Source organism: Hyposmocoma kahamanoa, unplaced genomic scaffold (genome assembly GCF_003589595.1).
Source record: "Hyposmocoma kahamanoa isolate Upper Pololo Valley unplaced genomic scaffold, ASM358959v1 102, whole genome shotgun sequence".
NCBI classification, from domain to species: Eukaryota; Metazoa; Arthropoda; class Insecta; order Lepidoptera; family Cosmopterigidae; genus Hyposmocoma; species Hyposmocoma kahamanoa.
The window spans coordinates 18292294-18308730 of record NW_020653337.1 but is presented as its reverse complement, the minus strand read 5'-3'; the positions used below and the strand labels follow the sequence as shown (position 1 = coordinate 18308730).

The 16437-nt window shown below is 36.5% G+C and overlaps 2 protein-coding genes across 3 annotated transcripts in view; both read right to left on the bottom strand.

The window, feature by feature from the left end:
- Nucleotides 1–3134: 3134 nt before the first annotated feature.
- Nucleotides 3135–12503, bottom strand: LOC113235311 (carcinine transporter). The gene is made up of 8 exons (XM_026470974.1): nt 12431–12503; nt 11608–11850; nt 10456–10629; nt 9215–9473; nt 7771–8397; nt 7502–7683; nt 6434–6612; nt 3135–3586 (listed from the first exon to the last, which is right to left on the bottom strand). Exons 1-8 carry the CDS (start codon nt 12479–12481, stop codon nt 3394–3396), a joined length of 1908 nt encoding a protein of 635 aa, XP_026326759.1. The 5' UTR covers nt 12482–12503; the 3' UTR covers nt 3135–3393.
- Nucleotides 12504–12900: 397 nt separating this feature from the next.
- LOC113232661 (junctophilin-2) overlaps nt 12901–16437 on the bottom strand; it is a 32014-nt gene continuing 28477 nt past the window's right edge. Inside the window, exons 1-3 of one of the 2 annotated variants that reach the window (XM_026467438.1) lie at nt 15340–15677; nt 14904–15110; nt 12902–14182 (exon numbers count right to left, since the gene is read on the bottom strand). In XM_026467438.1, the coding sequence (XP_026323223.1) occupies nt 14096–14182; nt 14904–15110; nt 15340–15444 (399 nt within the window). In that variant the 5' untranslated portion in view covers nt 15445–15677 and the 3' untranslated portion in view covers nt 12902–14095. Of the gene's footprint in view, nt 14183–14903; nt 15111–15339; nt 15678–16437 lie in introns of those variants that run through there. The other variant, XM_026467433.1, reaches the window with a different exon arrangement.

The following is a 16437-nucleotide window of genomic DNA, read 5'->3' as shown; positions in this document are numbered from 1 at the left end:
GTGAGGGACAGTTGTAACCTACCACAAACAACCCTACGTTCCTACCAAGCAGCATAGTCCATTTGTTTGTATACTTAACTAAATGTAAACAATACTTAGTGATACAACTTTTAATTGAAACATTTTTATTTAATTTAATTTATTCATTTATTTATTTCCAAACTTAACCTATTATTACTGGTTGTCCACCCAATGCAATAGACCAGCAAAATTACTACATGTAACACAAGATATAAAGCGCTATCTTTGTGAATTCACTCAGAGAACAATGGAACAGATCGATTCTATTCGATATTTCGTTCAGGTGTGCAGTGTGCGCGTTAGCGGAAATACCGTCATGAGATTTGTCCTTCCACGCGACACTGCCAGTAGCGGTGGACGGCGACGTCGTCCGACAACGTACCTATCAGGAACACATAAGCCTAATAATACCCCTAGCAGCATCGGATTGCATAGCATACCTCTGATAACCTTCAACACGTACACTGTTAACGCTAAGTTCCTGCGCACGTGAAGCTCGTTGTATCCTACCGTACCCAAAATGAACAGATTAGGATACATCAGGGGGTAAAAGGCGTAAACCCCGTATTGCCTCCAGTACAGATATCTCAGGAATTTGTTTTGGATGCGCTCCAGCATAAGATTATACCGCGTTTGATGTGGAGCCCAGACTACCGCATTGCACTCAAGGAGGCTTCTTACAAGAGCATTATACAACGCAATAATAATAATAACGCACACACTCAACATAGCCCCGCACTAGGGAAACCCTGTGTCGCGGGTGCCATGGACACACACATAGACAACCACAAATTACACCCAAACTCACGAGAGAAATAAATGTAGGCCATACAAATATTTCTCCCGGCCCGGGAATCGAACTCGGGGACCTCTGCGTGACAGTCCGGTATGGTAACAGTTAATAATAGTACCTACTAATAACATATATTCTATAAATCAATACGTATAAAAATAGGCATGTAATTTCATATGAAGCTAAGTATTTGTATTTTGTATTTGAAGGTAAGTAAGTAAGTAAGGTAAGAAGGTAAGTAAAGTAAGTAACCATTTTATAAATGTATATTTCATTAAATAGTCATCTCAAGATTGTTTACATTTAGTTAAGTGCATACCTAAACAAATGGAGTATAGCCCTAACCATAATCTACTACATACACGTATATAGATAGTAGAGGAGCACTGTTACCGTGTGTGGTAACAGACTGAAGGTGGGAAAGGATGAGGGGTGCAAGGAATGGATTTTCTCAATGAGTCACAACACTGATCAGATAAGCTGACGGCTAAAGGTGTCTTGGCCGTAGTGACAGGATGCTGTAGTCAAGAGAATTCCGTCGTCAATGGGACAGCAATGATGTCTGGATTCAAAGAGTTGTAATAAATTTACATAGCGCAAATAACTGGCGCGTCTTGTAGGTACGGTACCTCTTGAAATAAACGAGCTGTAAAAAAAATTATTAATATGTTTTACGTCTATAAAGCGTTAATTTTTTTTATATTGCTTTATGAGTTGCCAAGTGTAGTACACAAAAGTGCCTATAATAAGATATTTATAATGGTATGTACATAGATTATAAACCTAAAAATTTATGGTCTTCACTGTGATCTGAACGTACTTCGGTGTTACGTTGTGTTAAGGCCTTGTTTTCATACAAAAGAATTTCACATTCGTGTCCAACTCGTAGTGGTTTGTACTCAAATGTTAATAAGGACTGTGTAATCTTAGGTTTTAATGAGTGGCAATCTAAAAATGTACTTATAAATAATACGTATTTATGAATATTTATAAAATTAAGCGATTGAAATTATTACGTTATCTAAGTACTTTGATTTCGATATTCAATACAAACATTAGTTTACACAAACACGGTGAATTATCGATTGTTATTAATTCACGAAATTTAAAAGTTCACAAAAATTTACACTATTCTTTTGTCACAATTTGCAAAAGAATAAAGTTGTGTAAGTCAAACTACAAATAATAACCCATGTCACATCTTACAACTTAATCCTACGAAATCTTACTTTAAACCAACTCTTAACATTTTTCGTAGAAGAGACCCGTGTTCACCAGTAGGACTTATAATGTATTGACAAAATATTTTTAGAGATATTATAAAAAAAAACCACAACCTAGTTTTACAATATTGAAACTGTTTAATGGTATTTCAGCTATGCATCGTTAGGGTAAGTTCCGAGAAGTCGAACACGTTAACTAATTTTAACAGTTTTTGATAGATAATTCTGTGCTCTATCGTTTGCCGCGTTTTAATTAGTGGACGGCGGTAATAGTCTGGGGTTGCATATATATGGCAAACGGCTATGGATTAGGATTAGGAATGGAATTCCTAAGACGCTATATCTCTTTCAGCACGAGAAAATTATTTTTTGTGATTGGATTTGATGTTGCATTTTTTAAGCATTTATGCCATTAGTAAAAAGAAAAAAATACAAAAAAAACCAACCTGTCATGAACCTTACTAAAGCGTTAGCGTTTTTTTATGACTTAATAAAAATTTTGAATAAAAGGCGACTTATAAAGCAACAATATCAACTATATTAATGAAACTTTAAGTTTATCACATGTTTCACATGAAATATAACAAAATATGAACTTATTATTAATTAACGTAAAATACTAACTAATCGAGATCTTTTTCGTCGATTCGTCGTCAAAATACTCAAGAAAATAATGATACGCGGGCGCATGAAGGGTGGGCGGCAAGTTCCAGTCGTAGGGCGAGATGGGTACCTACCTACCACAATTGATCCCCATCATCATATGACATTTGCCTCCACTTCCTTGATCTATGTGGTGACGGTGCGTCAGTCGAACGACTTCGTCTTTATGTATGTTACGCGATAACCATTACCTTACCATGCACATATGTGACCCGATTTTGATGATTCTTTTTTTTTGTTGGAAAGAAGGTAACTCTGTAGTGGTTCCGGTAACCAATTTCAATAAAACTTGGCAAATAGATTGTTGTAATTCCACGAAATTTTGAGGTCGGTTTTTTTAGTACTCTGTACTGAGATTATAAAAAAAAATTCGAAAATTGAAAAATTGAAAATTACATTATATTAGTTTTATATCTTTTTTTAATAAGGCCTGTAACATTTGGGTATCGCTTGTACTTAATATCAATCCTTGTGGCTTACTCTACTCCTATGAACAACAACTTTACCTACTAAAAAGTGTTATTTATTAAATCTGCCATATGAGTACAAAGTTTTAGCCCTCTTTGCCAAGGGGTTACTTAGTACAACAATTATTATACTGTTCTGAGATACATTCTGTGAGTGACTGGTCTGCATTTAGCGTTCAATATTCATAAAATTAAGTAAATACATAAAAACTTATTGTACAAAATATTAGAACCAATAAGTCATTTTGATATTTCCGTCGATGTCTCTTTGGGTCTCCAGAACGCTGGCTTGCCTGACTAATTTCCGCATGGAACTTCTTCTTAGGTTGGACAATTCAGGCACTTCATCGTCAGCTAAAGGCGCTTGTTTTAGTTCCAGTCTGTCCAGATTCTCGTATGATTCTGAGTCGGTTACTTTTCTGTGGATGTAACGTATACGATAAAACAAGTTTCACTGTGTCTATACAAATTGCTAAGGTGATGATTGACAAGTTTATTTCAGCGTAACGTGCGAGTTACGATGTGAGCGTTCTATAGTTAGTACAGCGAGCCGAGCCGCTCGTCGTGAGCTCCGTGTCCACCGCCTGGTTGTCGGTTTTTTGACGAATGGAATTGAGTGTTAAAACCATAGTCGCAAGAGTGTTCGGCTGCCCCGTAACAAAACCTAGTAAGTGCTTTTGAGAAAAATTTACAGGAGAGCCCAAGGTCGTCCTTAAACTTTATTAGAAAAAAAGTAATAGTATTAGGTGTGCCTCTAAGATCTTTGCAATTCAAAGTTTGAATAGCACTGCAATTGTCGCGGATAAGCGTAGTGCTTGCCACCAGGCGCACAACTCGTTTGTCCCGTCACTTAAAAAAAAAAAAATAATACTTCATGAACAATAAAAGACTTGTTGAATGAATTGTTTTTAATCATTTCTTTCCAGAGTGTTTGAAACACAGTCCAATTAATTATTTTCCCATATTTAGCGCTAAAATATATACGTATGCACGGTGGCAGCACTACACTAGTAGTGGCTATGCAAGGTGTGTAAATTAGTGATCAATTATCTATTTCACTCGGAATATTATAAGCTAGTATAATGAATTAATGTTAAAAGTTTTACCAATATAATGTATTGTAGACTAGGCTGTACTCTATGAGTAGAATATCTGGCTGAATGAGTTAGTTTGTATTTAGAATGCTTTCGAAGAAATGTAATAAGTAAGAATAGAAGATCTTGACAGACATTGAGATTGATTTGTAACGCAATACTAAAATTATGTAAAAAACTGAAATAAAGTATATTTTTAAGGATTATTCCAGTTTGAAATTATTAAAAGTACCTCTCGCAATGCATTAGAGCTATACCCCTATTTCAGTATTAAATATTATAAGACATTATTTAGTTTTAGAAATAGTTGAAACGCCTGATTGAGTAAGTTAGCAATTATATACCTAGTTAGCCAACATGAAAAACTGTATATAGTTAGTCTATGTATACGTCTATGTAAATCTCACAGTGAGAGGGCTGCGGTTCCCATACGGGCCCAATGTGGATTAGAAAGTTCACACATACAGTTATAAAAAAATCGAAACGGAAACGCATTAGGACAACGGTTGGACGGAGTAAACACTATTAAAATATTGGCACTACGCCTTCCATCTATTTGCCGATAGCTGCTGTAGGTCAAACGCATTCGGTTATTCGTAACGTTATACTAGTCACACTCTACACAAGACTACGATAAAATGACAGTTTTCCATATAAAGCTACAATACTCGTGTGTTTAAATGGGAAATTGTATAGTTTGAAACGTGTGGCTGTTTAGCTTACCTATATATATTGTACACTTTGTTATATAGAATTAAACACAGTATAATCTTATAATAATTTGAGATACGTGGTGCGCACTATAAATTTCCGGTATGAATAAGAAAAAAGTACTATAAATGGTCAGAAATGAATTTATTGTTTCTCAAAATATTCTCCGTTAGCGTCAATGTACTTTTTCATGCGAATGAACCAATTTTGAAAACATTTATGCCACTCCTCCGTGACAATCTCTGAAACATATTTTTCATACTCTTCGACAGCCTCTTCAGGTGATGAAAATCGTTGACCGTGTAACTGGTTCTTAATTTTTGGAAATAAATAAAAGTCACAAGGTGCCAGGTCGGGACTGTACACGGGATGGCTCATAAGGTCAACGTTGTTCACCTTCAAAAATTCATTTGTCTGTCTGACGTTGTGAAAACTGACATTATCGTGGTGCAAGATGATACGGCGTTTACGGTTACTTTTACGGAGTTTGTCAATAACTTCCGGTAAACAAATGGTCGTGTACCAATCACAATTCACGTTACAACGATTTTCCAAAGCAACAGTAGCCACGTGTCCAGTTTTATTAAAAAAAGAAGCAATCATCTGCTTAGAGGCACTTTGCACGCGCGCCTTTTTGGTTGGTTTCGGCTCATCTCGAAAGACCCACACGCTCGATTGCTGCTTTGTTTTGGGATCGTAACTATAAATCCACGTTTCATCACCTGCTATGTCCCACACCACATTTGAGACCTCTGCATTGAATCTGGTAAGCATGGCATTGCACAAAGTGACGCGATCCGTTTATTGAGCCTCAGTCAAATTGTGTGGGATCCATCGAGAGCACGGGTTTTACACACCCAAATGTTTGTGTAGTATTCATTGTTTTTTATTCATGCCTATGCCTAAAGATGCCCGAATCTCATGTCTGTTTTGATCGTACGGCGCATAGCATCGATGTTTTTTGTTTGAATTTGTTGTTCACAGCAGTGGACGGGCGACCATCACGAAATTCGTCACTGAGATTCACACGACCACGTTTGAATTCTGCAAACCAACTATAAATAGTGGTCTTGCATGGTGCTTCATCGCCAAAAAAAATTTGAAGCCGATCGAAGCTCCGGTGAGCTGTTAAATTACACTTAAAGTCGTAGAAAATCATACTACGAAAATTTTCACGAGTTAAATCCATGGTGATGTCGACAACCAATTTCTAGAATAACGCCACAATGTAAAAACAAGTGACAGTCTGATGAAACAAACTGTATTATACAGCCAAAGAGTCCATTTTCAAATGTTCTAATTATTTTTTAAATATTGTGTATGTAGGTATGTAAGTGGCCAGTTCCGGAAAATTATAGTGCGCCCTATGTACAGGGCAGACATTTGCGATTGGAATTTCAAAATACGTGACATAAAATTATGACAATGAACTTGTTTATACTTATTACATGAGAGATATACCTTTGTTCACCGCATACGAAACAGTCCTTATAAGTCCAGTCTTTGCCAAATTCCTCGCCTTCTTCAGCTGTTTGTGGCATTGGGCAATTTAATGTCTCTGGAAGCCGGAGGGCTGTTATGCCGCCCACCACAGACACAGCGCCCATCACCAGCAGTGGTAGCACAAGATTGCTTGAACCCTGGTGATTTCAAAGAACGTGACATTACTTTGGCACTTATTTAGTATTCAGACTCATATGTTAATGCTTTATATGATAAATTACTAATTTTACCAATGAAGTAGCTAAAATGTATCATAATATATGAATGTGATAAATGCGTGGAAGGTAGGATCTTCTGCTTATCGTTTTTATAATCGCTATTTTATGCGATAGTATTATCGGCTGTGCTAAATGAACAATACTTAGAGCCTATGCACACGGCGTATTCTATATGCACTGAAGACGCGCGATTCACAAACGCGCTTTTATGGCGCCGTAAACGCGCGTCTGCGTCATATGCGCATACACGCTCGGCAGACGTGCTGTAGAATGGATTCAAACGCGCGCAAACATCGCGTTGCAAGCAAGAAGCTTATATACTCCACTGGCGTTTAAACTTAGAATTTCATGTAGTTGCTTAATTTCAAAAAACTAACTGAAATTAGCAAACAAAACTAAAAATAAAACTATCTTTTATCAAAATGCGCGATACATACGCGCGACTACAGCGCGTCTGCGGAGCGTATACGCGCAGATGGCCCACGTTTACGGCGCGTATACGCGCAGATGGCGCGCGTTTACGGCGCGTATGCACGCGTCGACGGCGCGTTAAAAATACGCCGTGTGCATAGGCTCTTAAGTGAGAAACTCATTATATCGCAGATAGAGGTATATGGACTACATTACATTGAAATATGTCTAAGATTAAAAAGCTTTTCGTTTGTTAGGCATTATGAGTGACGGCTGATGTGTTTTAAAATCACCGACAACGGTGAACTGGGAAAATGTTATTTCAATGAACAAGCTGCGTTAAACACAGTAGATTATACTACACACTACATTACACACAACGGTCTGGTCGTCTTACCAAGTAATTTATAAAAGGGATTACAATCAAGCCCAAGCCGCCTATGTATGCTGACGTTCCTATTCCAACTCCTCGCAACTCCGTCGGATACAACTCACCCGCGTACGGATATATTATCAGGAAGGACGCGGATATAAAACATTTGGAAATAAGGTACAAGACAAGGGTTTCCGTTTGAGCATCTGGAAAAGTTAGGCTGTTACCAGGGCACTATCTCAATTTGCTATGTACAGTATTTACATAAATAAAAATTGACAATAAATGCTCACCGTTTGGTAATAATACAGTGATCATGCAAAATATTCCGCTAAAAATCATTGACAGACAAAGCGGCCAACGACGTCCAACGCGATCCATGATCAGCCAACAAATCACATAGCTTGGTATTTCTACCGCCGACGACAGGAAAAAACTCATATACTGATTGCTTCCAAGTGCCGGTCCATAGTAGCACATTCCAACATATACCATCTCTGACGCACACCAATTGAGAGTGATTAAACAAGTTTTAAGCCTCATGTTCGGAGTTCGACAGAGAGCAAAAACGCTAGCTGATTTTTCTGTCACTCCTCCCTTTTCCTTTTGCTCCAAAACTTGTTTGTGCAATTTGGTTGTGTATTCTTCTGGCAGTTCTTTGTCGTTTACTTTAGCTATTGATTTTAAAATTTCGTTTGCTTCCTCTAGTTTTCCCTTCAGAAGTAACCACCTGGGTGATTCTGGTAAGAAGAACCAGTACAAGTAATAACTTATAAATGGAACTGATGTGGCTAAGGAGAGTGATCTCCAATCTCTCAATAAATACGTGACTCCAGATAAAAGTATTAAACCCAAAGTGTAAAATACACACGTCATGATAGTAACGAAAGATCGATAATTAGGACCAGCCAATTCTAATGCTGTAAAGAAGCAACATGTAAGTTAGTTAGTCGACTTTTTGAAGATAACTTAACCTAATTTCTTTAGTAACAGTTTTAATAACAGTAGAGTTTCTTATGATAGAGTTCGTCCAGGGAAATACTGCCCCCGTACCTATTTCTTTCTCCAAGCAGTAATGTAAACATTGTTGCGTTCCAGCTTTGAAGAGTAAGGCTCAACTTACACTGGCGCAGAGTTGAAGCGTCGCGTCGCGTTCTGTTTTTCAATTACAACGCATTAGCGCGCCCTGATCACAGTTTGGTCGGCGTCTGACGCCTCACTCACGCAAGGAACGCGCGATTCCATATTTGCATAACACAAATTTGTACAATTATTAATACACAGATCGAACACTCAGAAAAAAATCCTTCAATCCTTTTTTTCTGAGTGTTCGATCTTTGTATTAATAATTATAACAAACTAGTGGAGTAATTTCAAAAAAAAATTGAATATCAGTTCAATAAAAATTTAATTAATACAAATTTGTACCTTAATAATGGGAAAATAGAGATGAATATGCTATAGGCGAAAAATATGACGCGTCGCGACACCTCGACTCTGCGCCAGTGTGAGATGAGCCTAAGTGTACCGGTCAATTGCAGGCACATGGGGTTTGTGTTATCTTATGTCTCAGAATGATGGGCGCAGTGGTAGTATGCCTCAGATCTTTGCGATTTAAAGCTATGAGTGGCACTGCAACTGTTATGGGTGGGCGTGTCGATTACTAACAGGCGCACGACTTATTCGACTCTTTACTTGATCTCTTAAAAAAATTAAGTTATAGAAAATGTTACTTACATATAATGAATGGAATCTGATATACGGCCGGGATACTTAACCCCACTATGGTTCTAGCCAGTACCCAGAACCAGTAAGTTTGAGCATACGCGGTCATAATACTACCCACCAGCAAATTAGTGAGACAGGCGAAAAATGACTTCTTTCTCCCTACTCGGTCATTGAGGAGACCAAAACAATACACGCCAATTAGTCCTCCAACATTGAGTGCGACTAAACCAAGAGTTGGGTACAACTCATAATCGCACACTAAGTCGAACTGTAAGACAAAATAATTTTAGATAATATAATACTTTTCATATGATGGATGTGTTTTGTTTGAAAATCTTGCGATAAATTTATTTATATTTATGAAATTAAACTTTTTTTTCAGATGTAAATCGCGTACATTTGTTTTTTCAAACAAATCAACGTTTTGAGGCCCTTTACACGGTTACGGTCAAGGTCGACTGAGTCACATTTTATGTGGAGTTTTTTGTAATATTAATGGTGTTATTTATATTTTGAAGTTATTAAAAATTAGTATAATTGGAATAATACGAATTGATTTATCTTAGTATTAGGTATCGGACCCTACCATTCTGTCGATAAGAGCGTTTACCTATCGAGTTAACCAGAGTGATTCGTGGGGATTCGTGCTACCGATAGATTCCGTGAAAGTGTAGTATATTTTTATATACGTTTTCATGTAGTAAAGGCGATTCGAAAACGTGACGTAGGATTGAAATGTACGTGCTTTGGCCACTGTGCGCACCGTGTGCACACATACGCGATTCAGATCCGAAAAAAAAGTTTCCTCTCCCATGTGTAATAATTGCGAAAACCCAAGAACTCGTTATTTGATATGTATAAAAATGTTCTTTCATTTATAATCGTTATCTAAACAAAACTTTATTTCAATTTTTTAATTTAACCAATTGCAATTTATTATTTTAATTTCAGATTTGTATTAATTTTGAATACAAGTATAGCTGCTTTATAACTTTTAAATTTTAAGTGTTCGACGAGGCGATTTGGATTACATACAGGTGACTAGGAAACTGGCTCCTATAATCGGTAAATTTTACTAGAAGAGTCAAAACAGAAAAACTATTTTTGATTACTTACCCGTTTAAATATACTACATAAGCTTAATGTAGTATAATTTCCGTAATTTAATGTCCTGTAAATCCTAGTCATTAAATTATATTTCATTTCGTTAATAAAAAATAGCTAAGTTAATTAATTCGCCCACAACTTACATCGATTACGACAGAAGATTCTACTTCCGATGTATCGTATTCATGGCCATCTAAGCAGGGCTCTACCGAATAATTATAATTGCTGTCCATAGCTATAGGTTTTCTCGTTTGTAACACCTCGCTCCAATTCAGAGAGTAGCGTAGGCATTTTTCGAAAGTCGTGTTGTCGTCTGCCTGGAACCATTAGAAATTTTTACCTGGTTATATAAAAAATATTTATGGTGACTATACCCTTATAAGTATTTGACACTTTATCAATTAGCCTGATATATATTTTTGGTCGATATGAAAGAAAATTACTGCTAAGAAAATCGATTATAATCTTATTTTTCGAAACGTACATACCTAAGTGGTTACCACATGAACAATGAATGAATCGTAAGGCGGTTATCACACATTATAGTATAAGAGTAACGGGACTTACTCGCGTAGTATTTTAGTCGGAAGCGGTCCGACTAGTTTCGACCATAATCGATGGTCTTCATCAGGGGGTGAGTTGCTAAACGTGACGCGGTCGCGAACTTTGTAATCAACCCCTGATGACCTACGCGACTAAGTCCCGTTACTTTTATACTATAATGAATGAATAAATTAAGTTTATTGAATAACACGATGTTGTATTACCATGATATTCACTTATGTAGGAATTAATATGCCCTTAAAAATGTCGAGCATGGTGCTGGTGTAACAAGCTTTTAGTGACAGAAGGTTTTAAAAGCAGTAGAGCTCCTTGAGAAAGAGTTCGTCCAGGAAAGTACTGCAACCTTACCTATTTCTGCCGAGAAGCACTACTTGGTACTTGGTGCAACGGGCTGGTATCCGCAACTCGACGACAAAGCGCCTATTTTGCGTAATATGAGCATTAATGCGTTTTGGTTTAGAAGGGTAAGGGTGCTGGTGAAATTACAGGCATATGAGACTTGTCGACTTATGTCTCATGGTGACAGGCGAAGCGGCAGTGCCCCTCAGATCTTTGTGATTTAAAATTCTGAGTGGCACTGCAACTGTTACAATTGGCGTGTCGCTTATTTGACTTGTTCGTCCTGTCACTTGGTACTATAAAAAAAACTAGAGGCGTACAGAAAAAACACTCACCGTGTGTGTAGAAAAAATAGGATTTAGTACAATAATGGTTTAATTGAGTTAATGTACCTTGCGTGGTATCGAGAGAACTTTACGTTCCAGCTGCGTCAAGTTGAGCTCCATTAACTCGGGGACCTTACACCAGTGGTCAGGCACGTCGGTCATGAACAGCTGGTTAAAGGCACAGAATCCACACGGCAGACATGCTGGTAGGCACACAAGCCAGAGCAGAAGTTTTTGGTACAAACCGAACTCTCCTATTTTTGGTAAAAGATCATCTAGATCTATGGGGTCGTCATTTGTTTCCGAAACCTATAACAATCGTTACGTTTTTTATCTTTCACTTGTTGCAAGGCTTAAATCACAATGTTATCAAAAGTTTTATAATTTGCACTTTTGGTGTGATAAGGCCACATCTGTAAAATGACATTATCTCAAGCGAAATTACTTGATAACTTTTTTTATGTTTAAATAGGAGACTTTAAAAATTTCACTTATATTATACGTTTGTTTAATTTAGTAGTACATCATTATTTTTACGATTGTAGTTATACTACTGACGTGGCTTTATTGGAACAAGTGTACGCTTCGATCTTCAACACTATCAATATTATTAACACAACCTTGTACAGTAGTTTTTAAAATTCAAAAATGCGATTTTGTACGAGTTTGAGTGAACCCATACGTTGCACCCCACAATGTGTAAATCTTGTCGCGACAATTGAGAATTTTTAGCAATAAACCTGCGCTTGTATATTGATTATATTAATTTGAAAAATCCAAGTTAAATTTTATAAATGCAATATAAAAAGCATTTTCTATTTTCTTGAAATGAACTGAGAATAATAACGACGTCGTGTACTGACATCGTAGGAAGGGTAGTTTATATTACCAATTTTTGTTGAGTGCCATAGCGAGCTGTTTCTTTATTATTTTTCTTCATCACTTCACTAGCAGGCAGTCCAGATCGCAGCTCATTCCCTACTACCGGTTATTAAGCGACTTTGTTGAAAGAAAGAAGCCCCGCAATATTAATCTAATTGATCGGACTTTTGTCCCATGCAAAAGGCAACGCGGATATGGAATTTGGTAGCCATGAAGCACATAATTAAGTTAACGTTCATACGTTTTTGAATGCAATGAATGAACCGTGAACAATCAATGTTAAACTGTGTGAACAAGTGAAATGAACAAGCAATATTAATTATAATGATATAATGGTGCTGAAAACTTTTTCAAGGGCAAAGGCAAGGAAAAATGCGTCATAGTTTTGTTAAAATATTTTATTTGTGAAACGTAGATAAAATTGATACAAGTAATTAAAATTCTTATAGATATAACTTATATTTTTACGTAGTATAATGAAATTGTGAAAATTGTCTTAGCAACAATAAAATATTCAACCTTCAACGAATGCGCGTTCTCCACAACTTTCGTTGTATTATACGTAACAACAGTCTCGTCGCATTACACGCTCGCCACGCCAATTTCACCTAGATATCATTTAAATATATCCATTATCTATACAAAAAACTTCGGTTACGAGAGAATTGACGTCATAGGTATAATACGAAGCTAAAGTTTGTAAAAAACGTGGTGTACCATCCTTTCAGTACGGGACTCCGTAATTAAATTTCTATTTTACAAAATAGGAAAATAAAGCTCATGCTTTTTATTTACCTATTCCAACGTAGTTATAGCAAGCAACATTCTAATTGTATATCTATAGGCATTTGTATAAGGGTTAACAATTTAATCATTATTTACATTCCAAGTAAATAGACAAGTTGTCTATCATAATTTGTGCTTTTAAAATCACGAAGCATTATCCATTTAATTGAAACAGAGTTTCATAAGATTTTTCAATTCATAAATTACTCAATAATTTAAATTACAAGATGGTCTATCAATATGTAATATTAACTTTAACATCTATATGTTTAAAGTTGAAAAACTAACTACTGTTTGTTAACAGTCGCATCGTGTGGACGCAGCTTACAAAGTTTTAGAAATAGCCGGCTTCGTCAGAGCCGTTGCTAATATTCATAAATATTCCACGTAAGTCATCGCCTCTTGCAGCTGATAGCTTAATGTCGTCCTTTGCAGCACAACGAGGCACAGTGACCATTGCAAATACATTACCAAGGGCAAACAAACCTACAATATGCAGGTTTACAATTAAAACAATAATTCGTGCTCCTTACACTCGAAGTTTTCCAACTCGTGGACACAAAATTCACTCTCACACAATTTTGTTAAGAAATTGAAGTTGATCGAGGAAGTATTGCACTTGTCATACTTTGCACACTTACACAATGTCAAAGAAAAGTACACTAGCAAACCGAAGTCCTTATCGACAAATAAATACGTTTGTTTGGATATTTATTAAAATGTAACTCGTATCAAAAAAGAGGAGGGGTCGTAATAAAATGTAATATTCATATTATTCTTTCACATCAAGTAGTACTTTTGAGTGTTTGGTTCAGAGTTATAACACCAATGTAGTGTGTGTGTGTGTATAGCATCGAGAAAGGCGCTGGCGCGCCACGCGCCGACGCTACGTGAGGAGCTTGAAGAACATGATGCCCAGCGAGATATTGATAAAGAGCACTAGGATCACCAGTTGCTGCCGGGAAAACCAGTCCTGTCAACCAACAAAATATCTTGATCATGATTTAATTGGCCCATATTGCACATTGTAAGCAAGTGAACATATGTACCTATAGTCTGTCTTTTTTTAAGACGGAGAAAATGACATTCGTAGGGTTGCCAGTTTTCATAAAATTTTAAATAGTTTTATCGATAGATTGCGAAAGAAGATAAAAATTTGCCAAAAATGACTGAATTGTGAATGTTATGACGTTCTAATGATTACTAATTACGTTATTGTTACTTTGACAGTTGGCCTACTACTATTGCGATCAATTTTTATTCATATGCTTAGATTTTAACAAGAATAGCTGGATTTGAATAGCTATATTGAATTAAAATGAAAAACTTTAAAATATGTCTCCTCCTTGTATTGTACAAATAGTTCTAAATAGAGTATATATATTTTTGAATTTACAAAAATTGACAATTCAAATGAACTTGTCATTGGATGAAATATGGATAGGTGGAGGATGATCAAAATGAAACAAGTTCGGCTATTTATTCCATAAGCGTGACCAATATTCAGTCTAAAGTCGATAGAATATTTATCGACCATAATCACTGCGATGAACTGTCACTCCGTCTTCAAAAAAGACAGACTATTTATATACGTATATTTTAAAAAAGATCTAGTGTAGCATTATGTCTCTTTTATATTTGATTTTTTATTTCTGCGCTAGCAATTAAGTGCGTACTCGCATTGACATGCATACCTTGACTTGCGGACTGACCAAGTAGAGTAGAGGGTTGGCCCTGAGTTTTTCTGTCTCTTCGTGCATGCGCCGCACCTCCTCTCGGCGCGCAGAGCCGAGGGCCGAGACTTCCTCGCGAGACATACCCGCGCCGTCCGGCATGCGCGGCATGCCCTGCACATCGGGCAGCGACTTCTTGCGCTGCAGTGTCTGTGGCGTGCTCAACATCTGTGTGTTCATACAGGATTTTTGATCGTTGAAGGACTTTGTTCATATTACTAACTATAAGTGAAGTTTAGGAAACGTTAAACATTTATTTGCCGGTGCCAAATTTGTTTTGAGAACTATATAAAGTATCCTAAAAATAGAAATGAAATAATTAAAAGCGGGGTTTTTCAAGCGCTTTTCAAATTCCTCGATGTTTTGATACTTATACTGCTTCACTTTGAAAATATACCTCTACAGGGGGAACATTAATCCAGCTCTCGGACGCTCGCCGGGCGAGAATCGCCGGCGAGCACAATAGGTCCTCGTCCTCCTCTTCTTCTCCTTGGTACCACATTGTATCGAATATCACAATTCAACGATATTTTATATTAAATCACAATGAAGCTCCATAAACGAATTGATTTTTCCCAAGGTCTCGGTTATGTATTAACTTTATGTAACCTTCGTACTCTCGCTACTGACATTATCACGCAACATCCACTTTTTAGGGGTTATTATCATTAATTTGCGACGTTTATCGGGTTTTAGAATTTTTCATGTGTATATTTAGCGGAGAGGTGATGCGCGGAAACCGGCAGTGAGTGACTGTCTCAATTTAGAAATAGAACGGGCTGAGTCGCGCGAGCTCCCGCCGCCGCCGCCCGCGCCGATGCGTCGTCGTCGCTTATACAGGGTGTCCGGTAATGAATGTATCATACTGAAATGGCTTATAGCACAGCTTAAGACTGTTCCAAGAAAAATGCAAAAAAAATCTATCCCATGTAGTACCTAAGGAATGTTTTTTTTTCTTAAAATTTAATTATTTTTATTTTATTTTAGGTTTTTGTGCACTATGACTACAAATGAATGAATATTTGGTTTTTTGGTGTCATAATATTCTACGTTAACTGTGTCCTTAGATAAGCAGTAAATGGTATGACTAAGTAATGTACATTTAAAAAAAAAGTTTAACTTCATTTTTCAGAGACACAATTTATTTTTTACGAAGTTTACGCGCCTTCTGTATAAAAAAAAGTATGGAAACCAGTGTGGCCAAGTACTTCAAAATAATATAATTAAAAAAAAAAAAAAAAAAAATAAAAAATTTAAATAAAGTTCAATGAGGATTACAAAATATAATTTCTCATTGTATCTAATGTAAATATGAAATTATTGCTATTAATGTGCAAACGGAGTAAATTTTACTAAAAAACCATGTTTGCAAAATTGGAACATTTCTTATCCTGAATAATTGTTCTTGACTATTGAGTTTTGATAAAAAATAATATTAGGCATTAATCAAACTTTATTTAAAACTTATTTACAGCAAAATTATGCAAAAATCCAA